This window comes from Lycium ferocissimum, chromosome 1 (assembly GCF_029784015.1).
Source record: "Lycium ferocissimum isolate CSIRO_LF1 chromosome 1, AGI_CSIRO_Lferr_CH_V1, whole genome shotgun sequence".
Taxonomy (NCBI): domain Eukaryota; kingdom Viridiplantae; phylum Streptophyta; class Magnoliopsida; order Solanales; family Solanaceae; genus Lycium; species Lycium ferocissimum.
The window spans coordinates 71294125-71317396 of NC_081342.1; the positions used below are offsets into that span (position 1 = coordinate 71294125).

General features: G+C 31.0%; 1 protein-coding gene across 1 annotated transcript; it reads right to left on the minus strand.

The window, feature by feature from the left end:
* Positions 1-5831: 5831 nt before the first annotated feature.
* On the minus strand, positions 5832-10166 carry LOC132060592 (protein RGF1 INDUCIBLE TRANSCRIPTION FACTOR 1-like). The gene is made up of 5 exons (XM_059453590.1): positions 9975-10166; positions 8588-8662; positions 7670-7810; positions 6538-6764; positions 5832-5910 (listed from the first exon to the last, which is right to left on the minus strand). The coding sequence occupies exons 1-5, from the start codon at positions 10164-10166 to the stop codon at positions 5832-5834; spliced, it is 714 nt and encodes a 237-aa protein (XP_059309573.1).
* Positions 10167-23272: the final 13106 nt, after the last annotated feature.

Below are 23272 nucleotides of genomic sequence, written 5' to 3' on the forward strand. Positions count from 1 at the left end.
ATTTTCTATCAAAAAATTTCCAATATTAAATACAAAAAATAAAAAAATCCATATGTGCTCGTGTGCACTCATTCACATATAGGTTTCAATCGCTTTCAATTCGTCCTCTTTTACTTTCTTATGAATCATGTCATATTTCCCAACGAATCTATTTGAGAAAACAATTAGTATAGAAATTGAGTTTCCCATTAAGAACTTTTTCAATCGAAGTTAATCCTAAATAAATTGTAATTTTTATTTAACTAAGATTACATTGAAAAAGTTGTCACTATAGCAAGGTGGAAAATTCAAAGTGGGTGGATGAAATAATAATAATAAAATAAAACGTACCTGAATTTGATGCATATTACACTGATCTAGTCCCTTTGCTTGAGCGATTAAACATCACCACGGCTCACAAACTCTCCTCTGATATATATATATATAATCATATCTGCTTCTAAACTTTTATTCTATTGCCAAAATCATTTCAATAATACTTTTGAGTATTATTTATTTACTTTATTTTATTTACAGATTAAATTCAACGTATAAATAATCTTAAATTATCTCTAGTCTTCTCTTTAAATATTATTTTTCCCAATATGATTTTTAATTAGCTTTTTCCTAATCTAATAATGTTATATTGTACTAAAATCGTTATTTTGAATTTATCTAACATATACATAGATATCTATAAAATATTGAAATTATGAAATCTACCAATATATCGAAAAGATTTGAGTTTTAATCAATTATTGAAATTACCAACATAATTTTTAAATTACTTTGTTGCTTGAATTTTTAATTATTCAATATTTCTATTTTTAACTTAATCATTAGGATTTCAGTTTATGATCGTATCCATAGTATTATCTTTTTCACCATAATATTTGAAAACTTTCTCATCTCAAATTAATTCTTATTCTTCTATAACATGTCACCTTCACATTATTTATATTTTCTTTTCACTCATGTATACATGTTTTCTAAAAGGTTAGTGTCACTACCTTTAGCTGTAAAATTAAAACAAATGATAATTAACAGCTTATAAAATCATATTTTCCTTTATTTGTGCATTACTTTTTTATAATATCTTTGTTTATACTTTTATTCCTTGAAGTATTTTTGTTTGTAGAGAAGAAAATAACAGTTTTGTTTTTATCAATAGAGATTTCCGGAACTTAAGACTTTATAATTTTTCTAGTACTCTATTTTACTAATAAAGACTGTTTATTAATTTATGAAATTTAACCTGAACTTTAATAATTATTAATTATTATTTCACGTGATTAGCAGTTAATATTTGTTTCTCTTTTATTTTCAACATGAAAGATTTAACTAGGGGTGTCAATGGGACGGTTCGGTCGGTTATTTTAAAAAAATTATACCATCCCAATTCTTCGGTTAGTTTATTTTGTATAACCAAAACTAGACTTTTCGAGACCGTCCCATCATCTCAGTTTTTCTTCGGTATCAGTACGGTTCGATTAATTTTCAGTTATTTAGTTTTAAAGTGTCACCTAAGAATACACCACCATTAAAATGTAACGACACAGACCTCCACAAACTTATTTGTAGTACACTATCAAATAAAGCTTCTATTTGTTTCTTATGAATATTTAATGTAAAAGCTATTAAAAAAATTATACAAAGTAATTGAACTGAAATGTGTTATATCAAGAAGCAAGACAACAACGATGGCACCATCGCGACGTGAATCCTCACTGATTGACCAAGGAGAAGAATAACTTGCCAAAGACAACAATGTTGAATTGAGCCAAAATAAACATTAGCTCGTAGGCCACATAAACCACAGCTTGAATTTGATATGTATGCATTAAGCAACATAGTAGAGGAGACCAAGATGGACGTAAACTTCTGTAGTGCTAACTATAACCAAAAATGTCCACTTAAATCATCTAAATCTATGACCGTATGACTATGTATATGAGGTATCCTTTTGAAACTAAATCCAATCAACTAAAGACCCAAAATTTAGTGGCCGAAATTCTTTTTTTATATTTGAAACAGAACTTATAAAATATATTTTATATATTCAATTTAACATATTTGTAATACATAAAATATATTTCATACATGTAAGGCTATTCGGTTCGGTTTGGGAATTTTTCGAGTTTTTGTATAAATTAAAAAGACCACCCTAATTATTCGGGACGGTTATAAGCTTAAATAAAAATTCACGGTTTTATTGAAAAAACACTATAAATCGGTTCGGTATGGTTTGGTTCGGTCGGTTTTTCATATTTTTTTTGACACGCCTAGATTTAACGCAATCATATCGATAGTATGACTTTGTTCAATTATAACTTTACGAAAAAATTTCCTGTCTTAAATTCAAAATAATTTTATTTAAAAGAATACTTGTGAAAGTACTAACACGAAATATTTCAATGGAATATGAGCAACAGGTTACAGGCCATCCAGCTCTCTAATTTTCCTTAAATACCGTGCGAAGATTAATGGACTATATTTTCTCAATCGAAAACGACATCCAATTCTTCTTCGATTGCATGATCTTGCAGGGTTCATTTCCCCCGTTTAAGTAAGTGTCCTATTAAGAAACACAAAATGAAAACAATATCAAAATAAGTTTGCAACATCATTCAATTTCAAAGATGAATAGTAATCCACAACAATTACAATAAGATTATGATGATACAATACAAAGAGCGTATATAACTTGGTTTTTCTTTGTGTCCTTCAACAATTAGGAGTAGCTAAGCTCACAAGAATTATTTGGCACGAGCTTATATGAGCTCAAATAGGAAATGAAACTAACAACATCAGTTCTCTATCTTATTTGACACTAAAATCTGAAATAGAATTTTGTAAGGTTGCATCAACTAAAATACCTCTTGACTTATCCAAGAAAGAGAAGCATGATCCGAAAATTCGCTCTGTGTCACAAATATGAGCAAATGGTCTTTCATCTTTCTTAATATATATTGTTATGCTGACTTGACACATGACATATATAGTAGCTAGAATTACACAATTTGGTTTCCAACCATTAACCTTATCAAAACAGTTGAAAGCAAAACCTCGGATTGAGTTTTATTTTACCTGAAAAAATAACATAAAAACATTAGTTATTAAAGATTAGACTTGTATACATTAGTTATTAGCATGAACTTAAGGCACTATTGGGATTTCAAGTGTTATAAGCATCTATAAATAATTTACAGCTACATAAAGATAGACTTCTGGGAAAAAAAAAAAAAAAAAAAGGACTTCTGGATTAAGCATATGCAAAAACAAAAAGATCTAGACTTCTGGATTAAAGAGTCACAACCTACAGAAAAAGAAAAAAGGGTTTTGAATGTAGAAGAAAACAGAGATAGTAAAACTCTAATAAACACCACTTCCCAAACTAATGTTTTCATCTCTTGGTTTGCAACGGGACCCACCAAGTCAAATATCTTCAAGCTATTTAATAATACGTATTACATATTTTACATTAAAAACTCTCATGAAAATTAAACTAACATTATTGATTAGTTAATACTTTTTATTATAATCGACGGTTACCTTAGACTACAATTTTTCCTATAAGCTACGCTATCGGGCAACCCATGCTTTGGACAACTCTTGACTTTATTTTTAAATCGAGCCCAAGCCTCAATCGGAAGTTAATGAAAGTTGTTGATTTCGTCACGGAGTTGCAATATCCGGGATGGAGGGAAGAACTTCTTAAGGAAAGCTTGAGTCAATTCTGCCCAAGTAGTAATAGACCCTGCCGGAAGATCATCCAATCATGCGGTGGTTTTCCCCGTGAGAGAGAATGGGAAAAGCCTCAGCTTGACTTTCTCGCTTGAGACGTTCGGATGCACGTTGGTGGTACATACCCCAAGAAAGTTCTTAAGGTGCCTATTCGGGTCATCATTGGCTAGACCTCCGAACAAGCCCTTAGTGTTGAGTAGGTGTAGCATGGTATTATTTACATGGAAACTTGCGTTAGCTTGGACCGGAGGTGGGCGGGTAGCGGTAGCATACCCAGTCTTCTCTACCATTCCATCATCGGAATCGAAGTCCGTCATTTCACCTAAATCAACAACAAGAAAGTAAGAAGAGAAATAAAGACTAAAAGTAGAGTTTTACACTAATTGGTAAATTTCTAGACCTTATTCCCCGACAACGGCACCAAAATATGATACGCCCAAATTACACGTTTTAAAATAGGAGTAAGCGGTCGTTGTTAAATATAGAACCCAATAAGGTTGGGATCGAATCCCACAGAGAATACAATGAAGAAATATATTTGCTAAGTGTAATGCTCGACTATTAGTCAATATTTCTAGAGATAGGGTATAATAATGATTGGCTTGGAGATTGTTAATTTAATTCATCGCTAATTGTTGTTAAAAAGATAATCTATTGGGAAAAGGACTAAGATTGTGGTTACAATGAAAAGTAATGCAATTGGGTATCAATCCAACTCATTTATGTGTCTAGATGTGATTAAATATGGGTTACGTTGATTTATTAAAAGTCTGTCGACCAAATTGATAAATGTCATTACTAAGCTTTCTCAAGTCTTATAATGTAAAAAATGTGAACACCCATTTTATTTCAAGTTAGCTTTCCTATCTCTAGCTCAGGCTATTAGATGGGGTTTAAAGCCCCACATCCTTGCCATTTAACTCTTTTCCTAATTTTTACTTTCTTTTTCAAGCAAAAAAAAAAATATTTAGGCACAAATTAATGTTGGCTACCATTAAAAGTCAATAAAGCTTGAAAAGTTAATGGAAAAACATCTTTAACATACAAATGTAGTTGAAATATAAAACACAATCACATAACTAACATATTTGGTCTAATAACCTTAGCTAAATGGTTTTGCTACTTATGTTCATTAAATACACAACAATGATAAAGAGAATATTCATAAAGCTTACAATAATTAATGGAAGAAGATGACAAAAAGGAAGAAGATTCTCCTTAAAAGCTTCAACCACCACTATTCAATGGCCCTAATGGCTAAAAGACAACAATAAAGTCTATCAAGGAATATTTAATAATGTTCACAAAAACCTAGGCACAAGTATTTAAAGATAGAGAACAAAAAGTACAAAAACTACCTAAATGACAACATGCAGCGCCAAGTATGCGGTCGCATCAGGAGTATGCGACCGCATTTGGAGCTTGCGATGTTGCATGTACTTCGCATTCTAGTGCACTTTGCCTGATTCACTGGTTGCTCAGAGCTAGAGTATGCGACCGCATATGGAGTTTGTGGCGCCTCATCTTGCGTTGCATCTTGTTGCATTTTGAAAATCTGTCTGTTGATTTGCGTAAACAATTTGCAATCACATCTTAGCCGCATTCTCATCATTTTTCTCTTTTTTCTGCCAACTTGTTCCTTTTATGCCCTCAAACTCAGGAGTATGCGACCGCATCTGGAGTTTGCGATGTCGCATGTACTTCGCATTCTAGTGCACTTTGCCTGATTCACTGGTTGCTCAGAGCTAGAGTATGCGACCGCATCTGGAGTTGTGGTGCCTCATCTTGCGTCGCATCTTGTTGCATTTTGAAAAACTGTCTGTTGATTTGCGTAAACAATTTGCAATCACTTCTTAGCCATATTCCCATCATTTTTCTCCTTTTTCTGCCAATTTGTTCCTTTTATGCCCTCGAACTCAGGAGTATGCGACCGCATCTGGAGTTTGCGATGTCGCATGTACTTCGCATTCTAGTGCACTTTGCCTGATCCACTGGTTGCTCAGAGCTAGAGTATGCGACCGCATCTGGAGTTTGTGGTGCCTCATCTTGCGTCGCATCTTGTTGCATTTTGGCAAACTCTCTGTTGATTTGTGTTAAACAATTTGCAATCACTTCTTAGCCGCATTCTCATCATTTTTCTCATTTTTCTGCCAATTTGTTACTTTTATGCCCTCGATCTCACACAATCTTAAAACACACAAAAACATAATAGAAATAGAGAAAAATACTTGAAATGACTCATAAAAAACATAAGTAGTGGATGTACAAAGCCTGAAAATCCACCACTTATCACTGTCCCTTCCATAAGTTTTTGTTTTTAACGATAGAAAACTTATTTTAAGGCTTAATTTTTGCTCAAATCAAATTCCAAAAGATATATTCTATTTTCACTAAAAAAATGCACTTTTTTTTTTGTGCAAAAAATGATATATCTATTTGCATATAAAGTGGAGCGTTCAAAAGTTAGGGCCTAAAGCCCTAAGCGCCTGAGGCACACCTTCCGACGGTAAGCGCATGAGACAAACAAGTTGGAACATTCAAAGAGATGTATGTTGAGTTTTCACAGAGTCCAGTAGCCATAGATTTACAATTGATGGATATATACTAACATAGTTCAATTATGTATAAATATGGAAAATGGTTTTAAAATCTATATAAACTTCTTCATTTCTGTATTTCATTAGACGTACACATGCACCACTCTTTCAAAACTCTTTTTGCTAACTGAATTGCTAAAGCTAGATCATGAGATGAGAATTGCTCAAGACGGTAAATACCACGTTCCTTAAAATCCAAATCTAACACAAGGGAGACCTTTGAGGCGTGCCCTTCCGACGGTGCGTGCATGATCCATCGGATTTTGATAGACAAGTCGATACATTTAGAGATGTATGTTGAGTTTTCACGGACTCAGTGACCATAGATTGACAATTAGGTGTCCTTTGGTCATCCATAAAGTCCATTGAACTTTCACACTTGCTCGTCACCTTTTGATACTTTATAATCAAGTTAACATTAGAACAACTTACCATGTGTTGCACCTGTAACAAATGAACATGAGGATCAATTTATTGGGAGAAGAGTTAGTTACATTATATGGCTCCCGCTTTTTCACTTTAAATTAATATGCTTAATTGACAAGTAATTTAAATAATTAAAGAAGACTTGATCAAATAGTCCTTCCATTTTAATTTGTTTGTTTGGTTTGACTTGACACGGAGTTTAACGAAATAAAAAAGACTTTTGAAGCTTATGATTTTGAATTAAAGATATATAAAATGTACCAAAATGCCCTTTATCTTTGTGGTTTTAAAAATGCATGTAGACAATTGGAACAAAAGAGTTGTCAAAAAAGAAAGAAGCATATTTGTTGAATCGGACTAAAAAAAAAAGTAAGACGAACAAATTGAAATGGAGAGAGTATATATAAAGTAGCAAAAATATTTTAGTAAGACGAAAAAATTGAAATGGAAAGAGTATAATATATATATAGTAAAAGCATTCTTTTAACCGAGTGGGGGTGAAAGTCAGACACATCTTCTCATTTTAGGTGGAATACGTCAATAGCCCCTTAAATTTGTTACTAAATTTTATTCAGACACGAACTATGGTCTGTTTTAATTGAGCACCTGAACAAATAATAAAGTGTTACTATCACAATATTTTGGCTCAAATTTTTAAAAAGCTTTTGCATGTGTTCTCAAACGGCTAGTACACAGACTAGTTAATTAACCACTAAAAACATGTTACTTTTCTTAATTATATGCATCAATGCGCCATAAACCTCATATTTGTTTCAATCAAGATTGATGTGTATAATTAAAGAAGGTGATAAATTTTATAATGTTAACTTATCTACCAATAGGTGTTTGATAACATGCTCAAAAAAATATCCGAAATTTGAGCATGAAGTGCCTAATAGAAATATTACTAGGAAGATGCAAACCTTGCATGAGATGGAGCAAAAAATGTTTGGACGTTGAAGGCTTCTATGACATAGAATGCAATTGTAGTTTGAGCCCTTGAATTGGCTTGAAAGGGGCCTTTGGTGCAAGAACACCACTTTAGCACTATTAGTTGTGTAAGACTACATATATTTAAACCAAATAAATTAAGTGAAATATATCATTTAAGTCTTAGTAGCCTCTGATGCTAATATAAGTGATCAATCAGTATAAATTAAAGAAGGATTAACTGAATTTGTTTTGCACCCAATGTTTATATTAAATTAATTATATAGTCTTTGACATGATTTATAGTTAATCAAATGTTCATGACTTGTTTTAGTCTATTCTGCAATATAATATGGGAGAGTTAAGATGAAAACTAGCACTTCTTCTGTCTCAATTTTTGTATCATACTGTTTAAATCTATTTCGAAAAGAATTTTCATATTTATTTAACTTAAATTTATCATTTTATCATTAATGAAATACTTTATATTTGAACAAATATTCATAATATGTTTTAGATCACAAGTTTTAAAAGTATTGTCATGGACTTTAGATCTAACTAAATCCCAAAGCTAACTCAATAGGTGAGGACTGTCTAAGACTATATAAAGAGACAAATTTCTCATCATCCACCAATGTGGAAATCAACAGTGTCCCCGTGTTCAAGGCTGGAGATCTTGAACGTGAACAATTTAATATAAGGATTTAATACCTGTAAACCAAGAATTGGATGGGACTGACTTTGATAACATGTTATTAACTTTGGATCTAACTTAACTCCAAAAACAAGTAGAAAGGGTTAGGATTGTCCGAGGCTATATAAAGAGATTAAGTTCTCCCATCGATGTAGGACTCAAACACCGTCACATAAATTAAAACGGAACATAATTATTTTGATCATTTGGAACTTACTTGAACAAAAGAGCAATCTAAGAGTTTGTTAGCGTCTTTCAAGCATAAAACATCTTGATAAACATACCTTCTAATCTGCAAAACCAATAAATACAAACATAAAATCAACATTACAAGGTAAATGGTCAAATTTGCTATTGAGTTACGCGATTTTTTATAAAATAAATTTGTCCCTCCGTTAATAGTTGGAGTCAAAATCTCATTTTGTGGGATTTCACTTATTATGTTATTGTTATAATAGTTGGAGTCAAATATGTCCTCACCGATACTAAAATAAGCTAAATTAGCCCTTATTTTCAAAGAGCAAAAGCTTAGCACCCAGTGATGCTATATTTCTCATTGAGTAAAGAGAGGGTTTGTCGGTGAGTCGGGCAGTTGGTGGCTCAAGAATTGTGGGTCCTTGCCGCTGCATGAGTGTTTGCTCACGCTTAAACTCCAGCAATCAATGATTAGTTTTCTTAAATAGAGGGCAAATTTAACTTTTCACATAGCACAGGGGCAAATGTGACTCTTTTCTCTAATTTTAAATTTTTATATAGTATTTTTTTTTCTCCCCTTTCTTTTTCTCTGCCACAATCTCTACCACCAATCACCTTTTCTTTCTTCTTTTTCCTTTGACCCCTGTGCAACTATAATAATTTAAATCTATTCAAAGGAAAGAAAAAGAGAAATTTCAATAATGTATAGTCTAGCATACAAAATTACATTTGCGTAGTAATATTTTAAAATTACACACACGCATAGCCACTTTGTCAGGGTGTACAACATTATACAATAATATACAACTTTATATATCTGTAGTGTATCAATCTTGTATAAAAGTGTATAATAAGATATAAGAGGTATTTATACACACTTTTACACTGGATATACAAGATTATACAAATTTAAATTAGAGATGTAAAACACTTATACACTAATAATATTATACAAACTTATCTTTGTGCTTATACATAAGAGGAATTTACACATAATGTATAAGAGATATCTATACATACTTGTACACCGTATAAAAATATATAATAATTTATAAGAGGTATTTATATACATTTTACCCACCCACTCCCCCCGCATTTTTTTTAGCAACCACTAAGAAATGTAATGAGATATTTATTAACAATAAACAAAAGCAAAAAATATAAGTTCAAAACAAATAAAGGAACAAAAAAGTCCAACAGTGCCAACACAAAAAAAAAAAACCAGCTGAAAGCCTAAATTATGAAAGTGAAGACACTAGTGGTCGCCTGCAAAATTACGGCTAACACGTGTATAAAATAAAAAGTGTGCTAAACCAGGTACATATTTTACCCTAATTATCATACCGTGTTATTTTTCCAAAAAAAAAATCATGTCCAAACAGATCAATAGTTTAAAGATGTTAGCTAACCTGCAAAATTTTATGACCTCTGTGAGAAGGCATGCAATGGATGCATAACCCAACACAACAATCCAAACAAAATACATTCTCTTCATTCCTCCTCTCTAATTCATGAATTGAACATGCATTGAAGAATTTCAAAGCTAGAAGTACTTCAAGCCACCTTGGAACAATTGAAATTGAACCACTTCCCGCCTTCATAAAAATCATAAATTAAGTACATACACCATATAATATATCAGAATTGAAAAGATTAATAAAATTCTGTACCATTTGTGCTTTGGTATTCTTCTTTGTTATATATATTTGAGTAAGAAGAGCATGAGATTTTCTGAGTGTTGCCTTGTATAAAAGGAACAGAGGGTGTACAAGAGAAGAAAAACAAAGATACCTCTACTTTGTATTTATAACAAATAAATGATGCGTATGTTATGCATATTCTTATGTTCCATTTTACTTGTCTAATTTATATTTTACACTCTTTTTAAAAAAGTATTAATAGATGTTTATTTATTTAATTACTCATATTTATTATGCTTTGGAAATTTACATTTGGCTATTAGCACTTCAATAAATTTAAAACATGACTACTTAATGAAAAGAGTAAATTAAAATGAATCTTTTTATTTGTTGAATGACCAAGTAAAAGAGAAAATATATTTTTAATATATAGGATAAGTAAAAGGAAACTTAAGAAATAATACCAACTATGTTTATTTTACGTATATTAATTTACTTGGACCTAATTTAAAATTACAAATAAGCTTTTGAATTTTATGTTCTTAAATTAAAAATATGTATAACGTACCGAAAAATCTATTTCACCCTTGAGGTCTTAGATACGTCATGTCATTACTATAGACGAGTATCACTAGGAATAACATAATAATTTTAAGTTTTATTGAAAGTAAAATGAGCCTTTTCTTTGTAACATACTAAAAAGAACACAAATAAATTAATAAAAGATATTTAAATTAATATGAATAACTTAACAATAAATACCCAGTGTAATTTTATAAGTGGGTCTGGGGAGAGTGATGTGTAATTGTGTATGCAACCTTATCCCTTTCTTGTGAAGATAGAAAAATTATTTTCATATCAAATCAGATATGAAAGGGAAATACAGTAGAGCAATTTTGTGTTTAATCATGCTTATGCATGTGTTAATAGTCTTGGTATTGCTAACATCATAATTTGCTTTGTACAATTAATTATATTACTAATATCATAATTTGCTATGTACAATTAATTATACGTAGGGATAGTACTCCTTCCGGATAAAAAAAGTGTCCACTTAACCATTTTCACACCCTTTAAAAAAAAAATACTAACTCCTAGAAAAAAATATGTAATTTGACTAAACTGTCGCTCATTAAATAGGTATTGAGATTTGATCACAAAATACTTAATAGTGACAAATCTGAAAAAAATAATGTTAATTTTTTCTTAATTTGATATGGACACTCTCTTTTACCCAAGAAAAAAGGCTAAGTGGACACTCTTTTTTCTCCGGAGGGAGTGCCAAATAGGGTGTATAATTAATATTTGTATTAGTTGTACATAGGTAGAAAAAGTATACCAAATAAGGGATTGACAATACCAACTCTAATACATGTTTTATTTTCTTTAATATATCCAACCAACAACTCCTAATTATGTTTAAAATTTAATAAATATATATATTTAGTAATTTTAAAACTATATACTATAAATTTTAGTTAAAATTAGTGAATTCAGTGGTGCGCTGTACGCATACGTTACACTTCACATCTACTTCCGACCAAGGTACTCATTACAGACAGTCAGACACAACTAGTTGGCAGTAATTAGTCAGGAAAATGCAACAATAAGATCAAGAATGAAATCTTTTTGGCATTTTAGGCTCAAACCCTATATATTGCCTATGTCATTAAAACACCATTGGAAAAAGGTAGGTATGGGATAAATTGATCATAAGGTCTATAATGGCTGCTGAAAATCCTTTCAAATAGTATAACCAGAAGAATTTGCACAGAGAAGTGCAGAAAAAGCACAAAGAAGTCATGTTTGTTGACTTATCACTACTATTTGATGGAAATAGAAACAAAATTTGGATCTTGGAGTTAAGAGGGACTAGACACCTGCAAAGGCTGTCTGGGAAGCAATTGGTTGATTGCTGAGAAAATAAATAGCCCCTTAAATTTATTAATCAGAAATTTTGATTTTGAGTATGAAATCGCTTTTGGTAGTATTACATTTCAAAGGGAGTTTAAGTTAGGCTTCAAAACAGATATCAAACACTGAGTGTGAATATAAATAGAAGTTCTTTAAATATATATATTAGCAAATTTGTCTTTTTATATATGGTTATTAAAATTGAGCATTTTTAGTTTCTGTTTCTATTAGAACCCTCGACAGTGTTATATTACAATAACATTAGTTTTATTGCATATTTAAAGAGCAATTTTAGACTAAACCTCAAATATATAAGATTAGTTTTATTTTCTACTCCCTCCGTCTCAAAATACTTGTCACGTTTCGCTTTTCGAAAATCAATTTGACTAAGTTAACTTCGTATTTTAAAATTAGATATTTAAAAACTATGAGAAAAGTACTATAAGTAGAAATTCTTCTCATATTAGTATAGTGAAAATATTGATAAAAATTTATATATTTGACTTTTGAGAAAGCGAAATAATGACAAGTATTTTAAAATGGAGGAAATATTTTTTAATGTGTGTTAAAAGAGTTACTCTCTCAGTTCACTTTTACCTGTTCAGTATTTTAAAAATAGATTTTTACTTTTAGTTATCACTTTTAACATATCAAGAGAAGACAATTTTTTTTTTTTAGGTTTTACCCCTAATATTAATTACTCATTTCAAATTATTTTTTAAATCTCATTAATAAATTATATATTTCATTTATTATTTATTAAACAGTGTAAAAAATTTAAAATGAATAAATAAAAATGAACGGAGGGAGTAAAACAATAATAATGGAAGGAGTACACCTTTTTCTTGAAAGAAGATCTTAGGGATACATTAATTTATTAGGTACAATCTGGTTAGTCGAATTTGATAGAGAATCAATCAAATCAAGAAATTACTCTTGATACTGCGGGCGGAAGAAGTTTGTAAAATGTGTTGAAAGAAGTTATGAACCCCAGAGGAAAGAGCTATACAGTCGAATAATCTTACACAAAAGAAGGAAAAGACTACACCTTGTTAGATGCAACAGCTAGTATAGCCCGTTTTAGTTGACAAGACTGGAATAAATAAAAAGTCTTTAAGTGACAGATTAAGTTATTTCAGTATTATAATTCTGAAATTATAATTTTTAGATATTTATCTCACTTGAGAAATAGGATAAAATAATAGCACGCTAGATGGGATAAGATGGATTATCTTAGACTAAGAGCCTATTTGGATGGCCTTAAAAAAAGTAGCTTATAAGTCGAAAACAGCTTACAAGTTTTTGGCTTATAAAATTTTTTTTAATAAAATGTTAAGACGAACTTATTTTTATTGAAGTTATTTTTAAGCATAAAATGACGTATCCATGTTGACTGAAATTAAAAACTAAAAAAGTTGAAAACATAATATTTCAAATTGCTAAGCCAAACGGGCTCTAAGTAGGCGTTTGGCCATATAGAAACCAAAAAACTTTCACTTTTTTTTTTTTTTGGAATTTTGGAGTTAGAGTTATGTTTGGTCATAGTTTTTACAAATAGTATTTTTTTTATTGAAATGTACTTTTTCAACAAGGTTTGGTTGTGAAAAATGAGTTTTTCTTGTTTTTCAAATTTCAAATACAACTTAAAGTTGTATTCGAAATTTTCATGGCTGAATACTAATTTTTGAAAAAAGTAAAAAAAAAAAAAAAAAATGGGAAAAAAGTGAATAATTCTTATGGTTAAACGGGTCCTTAAGTTTGGGATAAATTTTATACTCTCAACCTAACAAGATATAAATTTTATGCTGAGATATCCTCGCTTATCCCGTATACCAAACGACCTTAAGGGATTTATTACCCCTGCAAGCACCTTCGTCTCAAGCGCACGAAAAAGACCACAAACGACTTCTAATGGTAAAAGAGACAATAGTATCATTGCACCGTAGAGTCGATAGACCCATTTGTTAAGGGTGTAGTTATTTGTCGTGGGTTTAGTTTAAAAGTTGGGGCTCGTTTGGTTGGGGAATAAGTTATCCCGGGATTGTTATTCCACCCATTATGTGGGATAAAATAACACTCTAATACCGGAATAACTAATTTCGGAATTAGTTATCTCGTGATTTTATCCCAACCAAACGTGGGATAAGATGGTACTAAATTTTTATTTCAGGACTATTTTTGCTTATCCATCATACCAAACGACCCCTTAGAGTTTTCCTTCTAGTGTTACCAGTTCTGTGTAAAATTTACCATAAACTTTGATAAAATCAACTCTCCATATTATTTATACTCTCTCCATTTATTTATACTTGTCTAGTTTAGACTTTACACATTCTTTAAAAAATAATAATAAATATGAATTTTTTACCACAATACTTATATTAATTAATGTTTAGTCTTAGGTCTTGAAAAATAATTTAAGGGATAAATAATTAAAAAAAAAGATACGTTCTTCTCTTGATATGGTAGTAACGAATAAAAGTGAAAATATATTGTTAATGTGGTAGATAAGTAAAAGTAAACGGAGGGGTGTTAAATTGGAATAAGCTAAATTAAGTATAAGAAATATTTTGTACGACGGCAAAACTAGAAAATCAATAGTTGCAGTTTGTCGTCAATCTAATCGCTACCCTAATATATAATGAGCCCGTTTGGATTGGCTTATAAGTTGTTTTCAATTTTTTTGAGTGTTTGATTGGCCAGTTTAAAGTCATTTTATGCATAAAATAAGCTTAAAAAAATAATTAGACCCATTTAATTTAAATTTATCTAAAAACTAAACTTGTCTCGAACATAATTTCTACTTATTTAAATCGCCACGTCATAAACAGGCTCAATGTCATCTTTTCCCCTCTCTAAAGGGTCTAGAGAGTCTTGAGTGTGTCTTGAGGGAAGAGAAGAGGCTACTCTTTGAATGGACAGGAACGAGCAATTGATATATTATTTAATATGATTTCTTTTTTTGATTTTTCTTAATTGTACTTATCGATTTGCCCTCATAAATAATTGAGAAAATGAATCTTTTACTGTTTTGCAAGGAATTAAGGAGATGAGCGTGTAAATAAAAAAAATAGAATAAGGTGTAAAATCGTAAAAAGATGCATGCATTAAGGGTGAAAATTGCAAATTACTCCACAAACTTTTACGTATTATGAAAACATCCCTCACTTAGAGGAAATTACAAAGATTCAACTTTTTAAAGGTATTTAAAAAGGCCACAACCACTTTCTGAAAATTACATAAATACAATTTATTCAAATTTTTACCTTTTAAATTATATCGTGTACAACTTTTTATGTCCGTAAAATATCTCTCTTAATTAAATAAACAATAAATGAGATTAACTGTATATTAGATTTGTACATTTAACTCTACTCAATAGTGAACATGTTATAAACTGTTAATATAATATATACTGAACATTAGGGGTGTTCATGGTTCGGTTTGGGTCGGTTATTGATTAAAACCCATAACCAAATCAATTTAGTCGGTTTTTAAATGTCTAAAACCATAACCAAACCAAATAAAATAATAACCACCGGTTTGGTTATTGTCAGTTTAATTCGGTTTGGTTTGATTTTTTGGTTTATGCTAGCAGCCATGAGACTTATCAGTAAAACATTAAAAAGTTGAAAAAGACATGTCTTTTTTTTTTGTTCAAACGATAACTTTTATCTATAGTTTAAGGTGGAGCATACATCATAGAAACATTTTCACTATTAGTGATAGTGTAGTACGCAAGTTACCAAAAGTAACTAAACTATTACATATAGCGCTAAAAACTAACTTAGTAGTAGCTGCACCATTTTTGTCATCTTAATACGCATACCTGGAAATAAAGTAGAGCATAGGAGCTTTTAGTTATTGTTACAAACATAGATATTAATTAGACATAAAGACTACCTAAAATTAAAATGAAAATATGTGAAATAAATTTTTTTTGTGTAATGATCCCAAACTTTGGGGCAGTACTTGCATTTTGCTCTCAATTCTCCCATTTTATTAAAAAAAACTTTGTGTAATGATCCCAAACTTCAGATATTTTTCTATTATTATCCCCAAGGCCAGGGTCTTGACTACAAGGAGTTGTTCTTTTATACTTTTTAGGAGGATTACCTACGGAAGAAGTATTAGGCATTACCATGTGCTTGAGTTGCAGCAAATGCTTATATTACTGAAGTATCTTCTATAGGAACCTCTAAATCTACAATCTCTGTCCTTTTCATATGAAAAATATTAGAAGTTTAGGACCCATTCAGACAAGAAAAAAAAAGATATAAATTCGAAAAAAAAGAAGAAATAACCTAAAATCAAATGGCTGACAAAGAAAGGCTAAAAATTTAAGTTAAAGACATTAGACTCTAACGTGAGCTTCTGTTAGTAGGTTTACACTTAACACTTAAAGAGTTAAAAGACTTAAAGACATGGGCTTGGACATATTCTTAAAAACATGAGCCTAGACATATTTTTAAAAACATGGGTCTTAAACAATCATGTGAAATAAGTAGACTAAAAATCAAATTAATGATTAAAAGGTATAAAATATTTATAATTATTTATGAAAAACTAATATTATACATATAAATAATTATAAAATTTATGTATATAATTTATCGGTTTGGTTCGGTTATTTATTCGATTATTTTTAATAGAACCATAACCAAACCAAATATTATCGGTTTTTAAAATTTAAAATCCAATCAAACCAAACCAAACCAAATGTCGATTTTTTTATCGGTTTGGTTAAATTTTCGGTTTAATTTTGATTTTAACCAAAATCGTGAACAGTCCTACTGAACATGATATATTATATATTAGATTTGGACATTTAACTCTACCTAACGGCTAATGCAGATTTAAGTTTAGAATATATGTGCATCAATATACTATATATTTTATACACTGCATTACACACAAAATACTTTTAAATATAATATATATTACCTAACAGCTACCCAATAGTGCTTCCTTATTAATACGTAGTATTTTTACTAGAATGGAGAATTCGTAGGGACTAATCGATTTTATTAAATATACCTCGTACTTAGTAGTACTTTATTAACAACAATATACCTAGCATAATCCACAAGTGAGATCTGGGGAGTGTATGATGTACGCAGACCTTACCCAATTGTTTTTGTGGGATAGAGAGGTTGTTTCCGACATACCCTCGACTCAAAAGAGCAGTTTCGAAGCAGGGTTGTAAGAAGAATGTGACAGCAAAATAATAATATGCAAATCAAATAAAGTAACAGATAGTAATACACATTGAAAAATAAGACACTAAATAATACTACTAGCCCCCTCATCTCCCACATAAAGTGCGACAACACTAGGCTACCTGCTAACATTGTACTCTAATCCTCGACCTCCATACTTTCTTATCTAGGATCATATCCTCAGTAATTTGAAGCTGTGTCATGTCATGTCTAATCACCTCCCCTTCAGTTCTTCTTTGGTCTACCTCTATCTTTCCTAACTCCTGCTATAGCCAACCTCTTACACTTCCGAACTGGCACATCCACGCACCTCCTCTTCACATGCTCGAATAACCTTAATTTTACTTTATTGAAGGCAGAAATATCATCGATCAGATTTAGTTTCCTCATTTATAGGAAAACTGTCATATCCAAAGAGTTTCTCATTTACTCATTTATCTATTGTAAATTATATAATTTAATTAATAATTGTAGATTATGAAATATGTTACTCATTCATTAGTATTTATGAAAGTTCCCTGTAATCCCAAAATTGAATATTTGTACACTTCAGCCCACTCTTACTTGTATTTGAATGGGTTGATTGTGGGCTATATGAGTGGGCCAGTGGGTAGATAGAGCTTCTTAAACGTCCAGCCCAAGAAGAGGCAAGTGCACAAATAGCAAAGGGAAAATGACATAATAATACCTATTTAAGACCCTATATTACAAAATATAAGGATACTTTTTCTTATTTACAAAATATACCAACTTAATTACAAAACATAACGGATTTGAAAAAATAAAAAACCCACCCTTCCTCCCTTTCCCCCGTTCTTTGTATTAATAGATCCCCCACCCTTCCCTCTTTTCCAATTCTTTTGTTTCATATAGATCCAAAAACCCACCCTTCCCCCCTTTCCCTATTCTCTGATTACCAGATCCTCACCCTTCACCCCTTTTCTAATTCTTTGTTTCACTCAGATCCCCACCCTTTCCCCGTTTTCCCTAATCTCCAAATCATACAGTAAAGGAATTTTTCTCTGTCGCTCCGGGAAAGGATCAAGGTGATATACACTGCCGGTAATTTGACAAAATTGTGAAATTGGTATTTTTTCAAATCTGCAGTTTTCTAGATCCGTGTTCTTCAACTAGTGTGAAGCAGCAAAGCAGGAGGAATTTGTGCTAAACAAAGAATTGGAAAAAGGGGATCTGTATGATACGGAGAATAGGGAAAAGGGGATCTGTATGATACAGAGATTCAAATTTGTATTAAAATTGTATGATAGTTGTATGCCGAGTTTGTATGAAAATTGTAAATTAAGTTTTCTATGTTGTTGTTTTAAATTTCCAAAAAGCTAACATGAACTTTATATAAATTTATACAGTTATATACATATTTCATACAGTTTTCATATAAAAACAAATGTGAGAATTCTAAGCCTTAAGCGAGATATACATATTTCATGCAGTTTTCATACACAAAGTTTTAAGCATAATTTTTAAGCCTTGAGCGAAATATACACATTTCATACAGTTTTCATACACAAAAAATTGAGCGAAAACTTCAAGCCTGGAGTGAAAATTTTCGTATATGTTTTGTAAGAACTCTATAGTTTTATTTTGTAAACTGAAAAGTATAGTCATATTTTAGTAAATATACCCTATTCTTATGTATATATATGTTAAACTCCCAATAGCAAACGCATGTTTGAAGTTTATTAATTTGCACATAAAGAAATAACATCAAACACTTAGTAAAATCCATTTTTTTTTCAATAACATAAAAAAGATTCTAAACAAGGTCAGCTTTGATTCAATATTTCTCGTTGATTCCCTCTAAAGTCAACCAATTAGCTTGTTAATCATTTGATAGAAACTTGTTAACTAACTGATTTTAATGTAGGTTGGTGCCTAATTCAATCAAAACAGTCAAATTTGGTTAACTCCCGCTATTAACAAAATATCCAAATTCAGTAGGTAAAATATAATAGAATAAAATGAAAAAGAATAAGAAAAATAAGGAGAGTAGAAAAGAAGAGAGAATCCATAAGAAAGAAACATGAGGGAGTTGAAATGAGAAAAATATTTTTTATTTGATTTTTAACACAAGGAAAGAAAGGAGTTAGTTTCATATACATGTAGTCGTTAACATTACCATATTTTTCTAAATTTTCTTTCTCTCATTGAATATGGTATATCATTGACAAATGACATCTCTAAGACTTCAAAAAAAAAAAATGGTCGAAAGTCGTGCAACGATTCAATAATACGTTTGAAAATATAAAACTCTAGTTCAATTCGATGTTACATCTAGTGAAAAGTATGCTGAGCCAGGACATTTCATCAATGAATATGTTCCAATTTCAAGGATTAAATACATTCTATTTGATTAGTGACAGGTGCATATGTAGTTATTGTTGGAAAATATTATACCAAGAACACAGAAATTATATGAAGAAGAATACAAAGATGAAGTTTGACAACATGAATAACGAGCGGAAAAGGTAAAAATTACAACTTTGAAAAATAGTTAAATATCACTTTAAGTTATCTTTAGGGTCAATTATACCTTCTGATTATCTTAGTAGGGTCGATTATACTTTGTCTGTTTACATTATACACGTGGCATCATCCCGACCCTTCAAAATTTTTTGGTTTCCCTCAAATAATTTTTTACTCACTAAAATAACTCAATCCGACCCAAATTTTTTTTTCAAAGAAAAAAATAATACGGATAATTTTTCCAAAAAAAATATAAAAATAATTCCGTATTATTTTTCTTCGAAAAAAAAAAATTGGTCGGATTGAGTTATTTTGAGTAAAAAATTATTTGAGGGTAAAATAATTTTTTGAAGAAACTGATGCCACGTAATGCAACTAGATTAGTAATATTATAATCGACCCCATAGATAACTGTAGAAGTGGCATAATTGGCCCTAAAGTATAACGAAGGGTATAGATGAACTATTTTTCAAAGTTCAAGGGTAATTTTGGCCCTTTTCCGATAACGAACAAAGGATTGGAAGCTTGAAACACGTGCGAACCTCTTTTCTAAAAACGACATTTGCTCCCTCTCCTCTGCGAGATCTTATGAGATTGTAGGCAAATAGTTTTAGTGGATATGACAAGCCTTTTGAAAATCTGCACTAAGCAAACAGTGAAAAAATCCGTCTTAGGAAAACAAGAACTTTTCTGGTTTTCAAGTGCAGGATTTTGTTGTAGAAGAAAAGAATTTTCACTGAGAAGAAAGAAAAAGTTGTTGACACCCAATTTTGTCCCTCCTTTATTTAATTTTATTCACTCGGGCTTCTAAATTTACTGACGAGTTAAATACCTTATTTTCACTATTTTATTTTTTATTGCTACTACTATTAATATCGCTACTTTTATTTTCAACATTACGAGCATTACTTTATCACAAATTTAAAATGGTTCGTCATCATTTTATTTTCGGGTTTGGACTCGTCAAATCAATTACAAGAAAACACTTTGCTAAATCCTTATTTTTCTACATATTAACTATTAATTATCTTGACATAATATATATTGTACTAGTTATTAAATTAGAAGCCCAAGAATAATTAAATAGAGGAGAAAGGATCAACAATTTTCACCTCATAAACAATTGCTCGGAAGTATATCAATATTGGACTCATTTTGAAGCTCGTATTTTAAAACGACGTGTTATAATTTTTATTTCATCAAAATATTATTTTACAATGGATAAAATCTTGATAATAGCTATCTATCCCTAAAAGAAAAAAAAAAGAAAAAAGAAAAGAAAGAAAAAGGAAAGCTATCTTTTTTTCTCATCTCACGCTACACATCTCCCCACAATCTGATTTCTTTTTCCTTTTTTCTTTAATGGGCTCCACATATTTCTTTATTTATTATTATTATTATTATTATTATTTTTTTGACTACATCTCAACATCTAACCTAATTTCTCTTTCTCTTTTCTCTTTCACCCTCACAGCCGCACACCCCCTCTCCTTTCTCTCTCTCACGCTCCCTCCACTTCTCCTCTGTCCCCGCTCATCTCTCTCATACGCTCCTCTTCATCCTCACTCTATAAATGATGAAGAATTACTCAATTGAAGGGGGGATTCTTCAGTGTTTTTGAGGGACACAACTATCTACCACACTTGGTTCTTCCTTCTCCGGTGAACTTTAGCCGCGGGAAGGGATTATTCAACGTTTTCGGAGAGTACCCAGAAATCCCTAGCATTTCACAATTTTCATTTTTTTTAAAACTACATTTCCCAACTCTAGGATCGTTTAAACACTTATTCGTCTTGGTGGACTTTAGCCACGACAAATCTTCGAATTCATTTGTGTGAGTTTCGGATACGTTCGTAACGAGAGGAGTAGATTCGAGACCTCGACGCCTCGGTTCACTTTGCACACACAAAGGTAAACCTCGATACATTTATCGCTTCTAGCCTTTGGTTCTGGCAGTTAAATTTTAGCCGATTCTCGCTATTTTGCTAGTTAGGTAGTTTCTTTGTCGTCACATTGTTTGTTTGACGTTTGGGAGCTGTTAGGATAGAATAACAATTGCTAATAGACGAATTTGAAAGACATATACTATAGCTTGGATGTTTAGACTGAGTTTCCAGGACTTAGAACCTATTTAAAGTCGAATATACATAGGATATACAGTGGGTATACATTCGATATACCTCTTATATACCCACCTTGGTGTGTATATCTTAGGTATATTGTGTATAAGGTTAAAACAGATCGGCATTGTCTCTTTTTTACTCTGTTTGTTCAAATAATATGCCCCGGGCATAAATGTAATCCGCTTGGTTTAAATACGATGAAACGGTTGTATGATATGTCGATATTGTTTGCTGATTTGATTTAGTCTATGGTTTATGTTCTACGATCAGTCCTATTAGCAACCATGTATCAGGCCTAGTTCCATTTTTAGTCTGATTAATATGTTTATGTGAAAATAAACATGTCTTGAACATGATCCCTGCTCTACCTATGTTTAAAATAGCCATCATGTTTGGTATATTAACATCTTCTCTTTCTGTATACAATGTGATTCTCATTGACATTCTGGGATCATGAGTTTTCACCAACTGGAATAAAACTGTTTTTTCTCATTATTGGCACCATCTGTTTTCACATTCTACACTCTTATGCAACTCATATTGTGCTTTGTTGAGCATATTATATATCTGCATCTATTCATCTTTATATGCTAAGTATACTTGTATCGATTATATATATGTGTGTACATGACAGGTATACTTTAGCCTATACATCTTTATGAATATGTATACATGAGATATACTTGAATATACATATTATATACATAATCTACTGATTTGTTTTTATATTTTACATGTTTAATCTTATCCGTTGAGTAGATACTAATCCTTTTCCTTTCATTTTTTTTTTTGCATGATATCTCGCATACGAGTCCCAACGACCCGTCATCTCCCGCATTCGGTGTTGGGCTAAAAGCCCAACGAAATTCTTCTCGAATCAGCCCGTCCGCGGCAATATATGTTGAGCAGCTTTACTGGGCCGAAGCCCAATAGCAACAGTCTGCAGCATTTGTTAAAACTTCGCTGGGCCGAAGGCCAACAGTAGCGGACAGCAGCATTTCTAAATGGGCTGAGCCCATTTAAATCACTTTACGCCCTCCATTTTATTTCATTTATCTTTCTTTTATGCAATTAACTCTTATTGTATGATTGACACTTTATTTGTTAATTTAGACGCCTTAGAAAAATTAAGGGGTTTAGCTAGTAATGGGTAGTTAAACCATCAATTAACTCTACAAGCTTTATTTTTTCTTTTTACATCAAAGTGATTTATAACATCTATAATATTTACTTCTAGAACAATTAATTTTTTCTTAAATTAGCATGACTATATGTTTTAAAGCTAAAAGGATCAAGATTTGCTCTTACTATCTTAGAACACTCGAAA

Excerpts from the sequence above, each read along its gene's own strand:
- LOC132060592 (XM_059453590.1), bottom strand. The coding sequence starts at position 10,166 with ATGAAGGCGGGAAGTGGTTCAATTTCAATTGTTCCAAGGTGGCTTGAA. Across the intron at positions 7,811-8,587 it reads TAGATTGCTCTTTTGTTCAA|TCTTACACAACTAATAGTGC; the intron begins GTAAGTTCCAAA and ends AAATATATGTAG. Across the intron at positions 5,911-6,537 it reads CGGAAGGGCACGCCTCAAAG|ATTGTGTGAGATCGAGGGCA; the intron begins GTCTCCCTTGTG and ends GTGTGTTTTAAG.